Source organism: Panthera tigris (assembly GCF_018350195.1).
Source record: "Panthera tigris isolate Pti1 chromosome X unlocalized genomic scaffold, P.tigris_Pti1_mat1.1 chrX_random_Un_scaffold_119, whole genome shotgun sequence".
Classification (NCBI taxonomy): domain Eukaryota; kingdom Metazoa; phylum Chordata; class Mammalia; order Carnivora; family Felidae; genus Panthera; species Panthera tigris.
In genome coordinates this window covers 19,715-29,951 of record NW_024962181.1, presented here as the reverse complement: position 1 = coordinate 29,951, position 10,237 = coordinate 19,715, and the positions used below count along the sequence as shown (strand labels likewise).

The window sequence follows — 10,237 nt, the reverse complement described above, 5'->3', positions numbered from 1 at the left end:
CACACCGATGTGGGAAGTGTGTGTGTGGGGGGGGCAGGAATAAAAGGGGGTCTACCAATTCAGATCCTACTCTGAGGACAACTTGACCTAGGGGGCAATAAATCAGGACTCTTTTGGGGGGCCTATCTGAGCAGGACCGACTAACTCACAAGAACAGTTGGAAGAGGCCAAAGTGGGAATTGGGGGGGAAGAAATAAAATGGTGGCAACCAACTGAGACCCTACTCTGAGGACAACTGGACCTGGGGGGCAACCAAACAGGAAACTTGGTCTGGGCCTCTCTGAGCAGGATCAACTAATCAGCAGGAAGAGTTGGAAGAGACCAAAGCGAGAAGTGTGGGGGTTCAGACATAAAACAGGGCAACCAAGTCAGACCCTACTCTGAGGACAACTTGACCTTGGGGGCAAGAAACGGGACTCTTTCTTCGGGGCTATCTGAGAAGACGCACTCACCAGCAGGAACAGTTGGAAGAGACCAGAGCAAGAAGCGTTGTGGGACAGGAATAAAAAGGGGGCTACCAACGGAGACAGTACTCTGACGGCAAGTTAATCTGGGGGTAAGAAAACAGGACTTTTTCTTGGGGCCTATCTGAGCAGGAGCAACTAACTAACAGGAGAAGGTGGAAGAGGCCACGAAGGGAAGTGTGTGAGGTACAGGAATAAAAGCGGGGGCTACCACCTTATACCCAACTCTGAGAACAACTTGACCTGGGGGCAAGGAGACACGATTATTTTGGGGCCTATCTGAGCAGTACCGACTAACCAGTAGTAAGAGTTGGAAGAGAACAAAGCAGGAACTGTGTGTGTGTGTGGGGGGGGGGCAGTGGCAGGAACAAAAAGGGGGCTACCAATTAAACCCTACTTTGAGGACAGCTTGACCTAGGGGCATGAAAATAGGACTCTTTGTTGGGGCCTATCTGAGCAGGATAAAGGAACAGTTGCAAGAGACTAAATTGAGAAGTGGTGGTGGGGGGCTATAAAAGGGGTGCTACCAACTAAGACCCTACTCTGGAAACAACTTTACCTAGGAGGCAGAAAATAGGTTTCTTTGATGGGGCCTATCTGAGCAGTACCAACTAAACCAGCAGGAAGGGTTGGAACAGTGCAAGGCGGGAAGTGTCGGGGGGGCAGCAATAAAAATGGTGCTCCCAACTGAGACCATACTCTGAGGACAGCTTGACTCTGGGGGCCAGAAAACAGGACATTTTTTGGGGGGCCTATCTGAGATTGATGTCTAACCAGCAGGAACATTTGGAAGAGACTAATGCAGGAAGTGTGGGGGGCAGGAATAAAAGGGGGGGCTAGTAACTGAGACCGTACTCTGAGGACAACTTGATCTAGGGGGCAAGAAAACAGGGCTCTTTGTTGGGACCTATCTGATAAGGACGAACTAACCAGCAGGAACAGTTGGAAGAGAGCAAAGCAGGAAGTGGGGTGGGGAGAGAATAAAAGGGGGACTACAAACTGAAATCCTACTCTGAGGACAAGTTGACTTGGTGGCAAGAAAATAAGACTTTTTGTTGTGGCCTATCTGAGCAGGACCACCCAACCAGCAGGAAAATTTGGAAGGTCCAAACCAGGAAGGTGGGGGGGCAGGAACAAATGGGGGGCTACAAATTGAGATGCTACCCTGTGGACAACTTGACAGACGAGGCAAGAAAACATGACTCTTATTGGGGCCTATCTGAGTCGGACCAACTGACGAGCAGGAACAGTTGGACGAGATCAAAGCAGGAATTGGGAGGCAGGAATAAAAGCGGACACCAACTGAGATCCTACTCTATGGACAACGTGACCTGGGGGGCAAGAAACCAGGGCTCTTCCTTCTGGCCTATCTGAGCGGTACTACCTAATCAGCAGGAAGAGCTGGAAGACACCAAAGCAGGAAGTGTGGGAGGCATGAGTAAAAGGGGGGCTACCAACTAAGACCCTACTCTGAGGACAACTTGAACTGGGGCAAGTAAACAGGGCTCTTAGTTGGGGCCTATCTGACCAGGACCAACTAGCCACCAGGAGTGGTTGAAGAGACCAAAGCAAGAAGTTTGCCAGGGCAGGTAAAAACGGGGGCTACCAACTGAGACCCTAATCTGAGGATGACTTGACCTGGGGGCAAGAAAACAGGACTCCCTTTTGTGGCCCATGTGAGCAGGACCAAGTAACCAATAGAGCAGTTGGAATGGACCAAAGCAGGAAGTGGGGGGGGGCAGGAAAAAAGGGAGGCAACCAACACACACCCTACTCTGAGGACAACGTGACCTCGGGGGCAAGAAAACAGGACTCTTGGTTCGTGCCCATGTGAGCTGGACCAACTAACCAGCAGGAACAGTTGGAAGAGACCAAATCAGGAAGTGTGTTTGGAGGAGTGGCAGGAATATAAAGGGGACTACCAAATTAAACCAGACGCTGAGAACAACGTGACCTAGGGGCATGAAACTAGGACTCTTTCTTGCAGCCTACTTGAGAAGGAACAATTAACCAGCAGGAACACTTGGAAGATACCAAAGCAGGAACTGGGTGGATCAGGAATAAAAGGGGGCTACCAACTAAGACCCCACTCTGGAGACAACTTGACCTAGGGGGAAAGAAAACAGGAATCATGGTGCAGCCTATCTGAGCAGGGCCAACTAACCAGCAGGAAGAGATGAAAGAGACCAAAGTGAGAAGTGTGGGGGGGGGGAGCAATAAAAGGGGGGCTACAAACTTAAACCCAACTCTGAGGACAACTTGACCTGGGCCAAGGAAACAGGAATATTTGTTGGGCCTTATCTGAACAGGACCAACTAACCAGCAGGAGTGGTTGAAAGAGACCAAACCAGGAAGTGTGTGTGTGTGGGGGGGGTGGTCAGCAGGTACAAAAGGGGGGTGCCAAATTAAACACAACTATGAGGACAACTTGTCCTAGGGGCAGGAAAATAGGATTCTTTGTTGAGACATATACAAGCAGGACAAACTAACCTATAGGAACAGTTGGAAGAGACCAAAGCAGGAAGGGGGAGGCAGGAATAAAAGGGGTTAGGCTACCACCTGAAATCCTACTCTGAGGTCAACTTGACCTAGTGGAATAAAAATAGGACTCGTAGTTGGGGCCTATCTGAGCAGGACCAATTAACCAGCAGGAACAGGTTGAAAAGACCGAAGCAGGAAGTGTGGGGTGGGCAATAGGAATAAAAGAGGGGGGCACCAACTGACTCCCTACTCTGATGACCACTTGACCTGGGCGAAAGAAAATAGGACTCTTTGTTGGGCCCTATCTGAGCAGGACCAAGTAACAAGCAGGAACCGTTGGAAGAGACCAAAGTAGACAGTGTGGGAGGGCAGGAAAATAAAGGGGGGGCTACCAAGTAAGACCCTACTCTGGGGACAACTTGATCTAGATGGTAAGAAAACAAGACTGTTCGGTCCTATCTGAGCAGGAGCAAATAACCAGCAGGAGCCTTTGGAAGAGAACCAAGCGGGAATGGGGGGGGGATAAGAGGGGGGCTGCCAAATGGGACCCAATTCTGAGGACAACTTAACCTGGCGGCAAGATAATAGGACTCTTTGGGGGCCAATCTGAGTAGGACCAACTAACCAGTGGGAACAGTTGGAAGAGGCCAAAGCAGGAACTGGGGGGCAGGAATAAAAGGGGGGCTACCAGCTGAGACCATACTCTGAGAACAACTTGACAAAGCGGGCAAGTAAATTAAGACTCTTTTGGAGCCAGTATGAGTAGGACCATCTAACCAGCAGGAAGAGTTGGAAGAGACCAAAGCAGGAAGTGTGGTGAGTAGGAATGAAAGGGGCCTAGTAACTGAGACCCTACTCGGAACACTACTTGACCCAGGGGGCAAGAAAACAGGACTCTTTATAGGGGCCTGTTGAGCAGGACCAACTACACATCAGGAATCGTTGGAAGAGACCAAACCGGTAAGTGGGAGGGAGCAGGAGTAAAAGGGGGGCTGCCAACTGAGTCCCTACTCTGAGGACAACTTGTGTTGGGGACAAGCCAACAGAACTCTTTGTTGGGACATATCTGAGCATGACCAACAAACCAGTGATTACAGTTGGAAGAGACCAAAGCAAGAACTGTGTGTGTGTGTGGGGGGGGGCAGTGCAGCAGGAATAAACGGGGAGGGGGGGGGCTGCCAACTGCAACAATACTCTGAGGACAACTTGACATGGGGTCAAGAAAATAGAACACTTTGTTGGGGCCCTGTCAGAGCAGAATCAACCAACCAGCAAGAACAGCTAGAAGAGACCAAAGCAAGAAGAGAGGGGGGAGGAATAGAAGGGGGGCTACCAACTGAGACACTCCTCTGAGGACAACTTGTCCTAGGAGCAAGAAAACAGGAGGCTTTGTTCAGGCCTATCTGAGCAGGACCAAGTAACCGGCAGGAACGGTTGGAAGAGAGAAAAGTCGGAAGTGTGTGTGGCGGGGTGGCAGGAATAATAGCGGGGACGGGCCCAGGCTCTTCTGCAGCAGGTGTCGGGACTTCATGGAGATCCGCAGGGCCCATCCCGCCCCGGGGAGAGGAGATCAGCCTGGGCCGCGGTGCCGGGCTACCTGTAGAGGGTGGCCGCAGGCCCCGTCCACTCAACTGTGCCTCGGGGATCTGAGGAAGCTGAGGACCTTGGGGTGAGGGACAGGATCCTAGGTCAGGAAAGGGCAGGGACACAGGACGGGGCCACGGTGTCCAGGTGGGGGTCAGAGGGAGGACTGAGGGACTCAGGTCCCCAGGACAGAGGGGACGTCCCAAAGTTCAAGACCTCACGCCTTCTGAGAAGGGCCCTTGGGAGGCATGGGGACTCGCGGAGGAGAGTCGGGCCTGACTCCCGCAGCCGGGTCTCAGAGACACCGGAGGAGGCGCAGGGGGCGGGGGGAGCACTGGGACGCCTCAGTTCTGAAGAGGGCAGGGCCCGTGTCCTGGGGCGATTCCTAATGAGGAGCAGAGGGATCTGCAGGCAAAGGAGCCAGGACCCCACAACAGAGTCAGTCCGCGCAGGCCCCCGGGAGGGATGGGGACACTGGGCGAGGCTGGACTTGGGCATCCGGGTCTCGGATCACCCGGACCGGGGAGTGGGGGTCGGATGGGTGAGCTGGGGAGAACCGAGGACCCGCTGTCGGTCGGGAGCAGCCGCTCCGGCGGGCAGAGGGGAGGAGGGCCCAGGTGCTGTCAGGAGACCAGGTCCACCCCAGCCCAGAGCTACGAAGTCAGTCCGTGCCGCAGGCCCGGGGAGCCCCTGCATCGGGTGGCCAGAGGTGGCGGGCGCCCCGTCACTGAGCCTGGGCGGTGCGTCCCAGAGACCTTCGGACCCTGGTCTGAGGGGCACGAGTTCCCTTCGTCAGCGGCCACGCGCCCAGGCCATCCCCGGGGTGCAGGAGGCCACGGAGGGAGCACCGAGGGAGGGACTCCGGCCCCCAGAACGGAGGCCCCGGCCCGGAAGGCGACCCCTAGCGGCAGCCTAGGCAAGCCCCTAGTGGGAATGAGGCCCCGCGGGGTGTCTGGACTTCCGCATCCGGGTCTCAAGAGACTGGCGGGGCGGGGCGGGGCGGGGCGGGGCGAGGCGAGGGGGCCTCGGCGTCGTCGGCGTCTTCCGGCCTGCGCCTCGAAGCCCGTCGGGCGCGGGAAGGGCGCCGAGCCTCGTGGGCTTCGAGGTGAGGCCCAGAGGGAGGAGCGAGGGAGCCGGGACCCAGAGGGGAATGAGTCCGGCGGTGGGGGCGGCGGTGGAGGCCGCAGGGTGGCGCGACCACGACGACCGTGACCAGGGCGTGAGGCGTGGGCGGCCTCGGGCTCTGGGTCCCAGCCCGACCGAGAGCTGGTTGCGCGCGAGGAGCCGGCGTCAGGCGGCAGAGCCCGAGGCCCAGGCCGCCCAGGGAGTCCGGATGGGGACGAGAGGACAGGGCTGAGGGACCCCAAGGAACCCATGTGAGCCCCTGCCATCGGCCCCGGGCCTCCCCGGACTTGGTCGCCTCGTGCGACGCCAGCCGCCTTGGCCCGGACCTCGCCGGGCCGGGAGGGCTCTGGTGGGAGGCAGCGGGCCCGGGGCTCCCCGGGAGAGCCGTGCGGGAGGACGGCCGGAGGCCCCTTGGACCCCAGCCCCGGGGCCGCCGTCGGAAAGCCGCCCCCGCGGTGGGTCTGGGCGAGGGGAGGGCCTTGGTGTGCGGGGCTGGAGCCCGGTCAGCCGAGGCAGGATCCCGGGCCCTGGCCGGGGTGCAGGGGAGAGAGGAGGCGCTGCCTCCCAGCCCAGGACACCTACGTAGGGCCCAGGAGGCCTGCCCTGCCGCTCGGGTCCGCTCTGGCTGTCAGCGGAGGCCCAGAAGGGGCAGGTCCAGGCTGGATGGGGTGGGGGCTCCCGGGGTGGGGGGGCGCCCAGAGTCCTGGCCAGAACCTCCTGGCCGCAGTGGGGGGTGGGGGCCCGGGGCGGTGCACGCGGTCGGCACCCACCCTGAGACCCTGAGGCGCCCCCTCCGTCCCTCCCTCCGTCTCTCCCTCCCTCCGTCTCTCCCTCCCTCCGTCCGTCCCTCCCTCCGTCCGTCCCTCCCTCCCTCCCTCCCTCCCTCCGTCTTCCAGGGGCTCGGAGAGCTCTGGAGTTGAGGCCTTGGTCTGAGGCAGGAGTCCCGAGGTCACAGAGCAGAGGAGGCGCGGCCGCGTGCCAGTCGGTTGTCCAGGCGAGGTGCGTGCTCCGCGCGTGGGGCCGGGGGCTCGCCCATCCCACCCCAGAGGGGACCCCTCGGCCCCCAACCCCCACGCGGCCCCGCTCTCAGGCCTGGGAGCTGGGGCTCTGTGGGCTGGGCCTCCCCCTGAGGAGCCACCCCTCATCTGTCTTCAGGGTCTCGCGACCATCATGCCCCTGGGTGAGAGGGGTGCGCTCTGCAAGCTTAAGGAGGAGCCAAGAGAGGTCCCGCTGCCATGGGATGCACCGCTGCCAGAGCCTGAGGACAAGGAGGTGGAGTTGAAGAAGGAGGAGGTGGAGGAGGTGGAGGAGGAGGTGGAGGAGGTGGAGTTGGAGGTGGAGGAGGAGGTGGAGGAGGTGGAGGTGGAGGAGGTAGAGTCGGAGGAAGAGGAGTTGGAGGAGGAGGTGGAGTTGGAGGAGGAGAAAGCAGAGGAGGAGGAGAGGGGGGGCCCGTCTCCCCCCCCCTCCTCCTCCTCCTCCTCCCTGTCCTCCTCCTGCTCTGTCCTCATTCTGGTCCCCCTGGAGGAGGGATCTGCTGCTGCCCGGTCCCCGAGTCCTCCCCAGAGCCCTCGGAGCACCTGCCCCTCCCCCAGTGCCATGGCAGGCGCTCCGGGGAGCCAGTCCCACCAGGGCTCCAGCAGCCCCGATGAGGAGGGGTCGAGCACCTGGGGGGCCCCGGCAGGGGCCCAGGCCTCGCTCCCAGATGCGCTCCGCGTGAAGGTGGCCGGCCTGGTGCTGCTGCTGCTCCTCAAGTATCGCACCAAGCAGCCGACCACACGGGCGGAGATGCTGGCGGCGGTCAGCCGAGATGACCGGGACCGCTTCCCCGTGATCTTCCGCCGAGCCTGCGAGTATCTGCAGCTGGTCTTTGGAGTCGACGTGAAGGAAGTGGACCCCCGCGAGCACTCCTACGTCCTGGTCAGCATCCTGGGCCTCAGCTGCGATGGGACGCCGAGTGGTAGGGACGGCATGCCCAAGACCAGCCTCCTGGTGCTGGTCCTGTGGGTGATCCTCCTGGAGGACGACCGTGCCCCTGAGGAGGCGGTGTGGGAAGCGCTGGGGGTCATGGGGGTGTATGCCGGCAGGGAGCACGTATTCTATGGGGAGCCCAGGGAGCTGCTGACCGAAGTCTGGGTGCAGGAAGGGTACCTGGAGTACCGGCAGGTGCCCGGCAGCGAGCCCGCACGCTACGAGTTCCTGTGGGGTCCCAGGGCCCACGCAGAAACCAGCGGCGCGCAGGTGCTGCAGCACATCCTCGCGGTCAACAGCAGGCAGCCCGGGGTCTCCGTGTCTGTCCGAAGAGGCTGTGAGCCATGAGGAAGAGCGGGCCTGAGCCCGAGGGGCAGCCGGGCCCGTTCCCGCCTGGGGTCGAGCAGCTTCTCCTGCGGGGCACGAAGCCAGGCCACTTCTCGCCTGCGAGTGCGAGCAGAGCGGGCGCTGGGCGTTGTGAGTAGTGGAGGGCCAGGGCGGCTTGGGGGAAAGCGGGGCCAAGAGCACGTTTGGGTGGGTTCTTGTTCTCTGTCTACGTGGCCTCGGAAATCGATCTTTGTTTCCTCGAGGAAGTTTTCAGATGTTGTTCCTTGTCACAGAAGGTTTCGTGAGCTTCGGGCTCAGCGTGGGAGTGGCACCCACGCCACAGGTGTTCGAGAGTCAGAGTTTTGCCGTTTGGTGCAACGAGCCGGGAACCCTTCCGTCCTCGTTCGGGATCCAGAAGGGAATCGCGGTGCCTGGGCTGGGCACAGACAGGGATGTCTTGCAAACGTGAAGACCTTGGCAGTAAACGGATGGTTTCAGGCCATGGAGAAGTAAAAGATGTTCGTTCTTGCTTCTCGTCCCTTGTCGTCTGTCATTCTGGACAAGGGACGTAGAGATGTGTGCCTGCCTTTGCTCGGGTCTCCAAGAAAGGAGGAGACACTCGATCTGAGCAGAGGTCCCCAGCTCACTGGGACATTTGTGGCCGGACATTCGCCGAGCTCTGCTCGCTCTCGGAAGGGCCCTGTGTTGGCAGTGAGGACACTAGGAGAGAGAGGCAGGACACGTCTCGCCCATAGGTGACTATCTAGCAGCTGCGGTCCCCATGGGAAGGCAGGGAAAGGTCCCCTAAGAGGAGCAGAAGAAATGAAAGAAGGCTGAGGCGGTGGGGCTCCAGGGGGGGGAAGCCCTGCAGTGGAGATGCCCTGCCCGAGCCAGGCTGGCCTGGGATCTCGGTTCAGTGCGATGCCTTCCGGGCAGCTGATCACAATGTAGCGGGGAGGGGACAGTGGCTGCGGTGGGCTCCCTGCCTCTGTCTCCAGGAAGTCGGGGAGTGAGAGCCTGGATCTGAGGCGCACAGACTCAGCTGTGCAGAGGGCGGGGGCACGGCCCGAGCCGGTCAGAGTCAAGGTGAGGATCCCGGAAAGGATGGTGACAGAGGTGGGGGCCTCGGTCTGGGATGCCTGGTTCGGGCCGGCAGAGAGAAGGGGCCCGGCCGGGCAGCAAGGCGTGCACGTCGACATGTGAGGGAGCACGGCCGGCCCCCCATCCCGGAATCCAGGTCAGTCCAGCCGGCAGCCCGAGAGACCCCGGCAGGGTGGTCAGGCGGAGCCCTTCTCCCAGCGGGGCTAAGGGTGGTAGACTCGGGGCCCCAGAGGGACGGGCCCAGGCTCTTCCTGGAGCTGGTGTCTGGACCTGAGGGAGAGCGGTAGGGCCTACTACACCCGCCCACCCTGGGTAGAGGCGTTCAGGCCCCGCTGAGGCCCCGGGGTTTCTGGAGAGGGCAGCCGCAGGCTGCGTCCACTCAACTGTACCTCGGGGGTTTGAGGGAGCTGAGGACCTTGGGGTGAGGGACAGGATCCCAGGTCAGAAAGGGCAGGGGCACGGGCCGGGCTAGGGAGTCCAGGTGGGGACATGGGGGGGGAGGACCGAAGGACTCAGGTCCCTAGGACACACAGAAGGAACCTGCCAGAGTTCGGGCACCCGCGTCCTTCTGTGAAGGGCCATGGGCAGGATGGGCATTTGGGTGGACAAGTCGGGCCGGACTTCCACAGCGGAGTCTCACAGCCACGGGGTGTGTGTGTGTGTGTGTGTGTGGGCGGGGGGAGGCGGCTGGGACACCTCAAGTGGGCAGAGGGCAGGGCCTGGGTCCTGCGGCCATTCTTGGCGAGGATGCAGAAGGAGGACAGAGGGAGCCTGGGCCCCTCAACAGAGTCAGTCTGAGCCTTCCGAGTGCCTGCCCCTCCCCCGCTGACATGGCAGGTGCTCCGTGGAGCCAGTCCGATGAGGACCCCAGCAGCCCCGATGAGGAGGGGTCCAGCAGCAGAGGGGACCCAGGAGGAGCCCAGCCCTCGCTCCCAGACGCATTCAGCCTGAAGCTGGCTGACCTGGTGGCATTCCTGCTCCTCAGGTATCGCACTCAGCAGCCGACCGACCACACAGGCGGAGATGCTGGCGGCGGTCAGCCAAGATGACCAGGACCACGTCTCCGTGATCTTCCACCAAGCCTGCGAGTATCTGCAGCTAGTCTTTGGTGTTGACGTGAGGGAAGTGGACCCCAGAGACCACTCCTTCTTCCTGGTCACCATCCTTGGCCTGATATGTGATGGGAT

The 10,237-nt window shown here is 60.5% G+C and overlaps 1 protein-coding gene and 1 long non-coding RNA gene across 4 annotated transcripts; both read left to right on the top strand.

Annotated features, from left to right (window-relative positions):
* The first annotated feature begins 5,535 nt into the window (after positions 1 to 5,535).
* LOC122236295 lies at positions 5,536 to 6,941 on the top strand. Its single transcript, XR_006214373.1, has 3 exons — positions 5,536 to 5,634; positions 6,551 to 6,653; positions 6,810 to 6,941. It is a non-coding gene; the product is annotated as an uncharacterized LOC122236295 (long non-coding RNA).
* A 182-nt stretch (positions 6,942 to 7,123) lies between these two features.
* On the top strand, positions 7,124 to 8,477 carry LOC102955712 (melanoma-associated antigen 9-like). 3 transcript variants are annotated; one of them, XM_042977166.1, is made up of 2 exons: positions 7,124 to 8,099; positions 8,246 to 8,477. In XM_042977166.1, the coding sequence occupies exon 1, from the start codon at positions 7,251 to 7,253 to the stop codon at positions 7,968 to 7,970; it is 720 nt and encodes a 239-aa protein (XP_042833100.1). In that variant the 5' UTR covers positions 7,124 to 7,250; the 3' UTR covers positions 7,971 to 8,099; positions 8,246 to 8,477. The 3 variants fall into 3 exon arrangements, with proteins under 3 accessions (XP_042833100.1, XP_042833099.1, XP_007085630.1); XM_042977165.1 differs by having other exon boundaries at positions 8,243 to 8,477; XM_007085568.3 differs by having other exon boundaries at positions 8,217 to 8,477.
* The last annotated feature ends 1,760 nt before the right edge of the window (positions 8,478 to 10,237 follow it).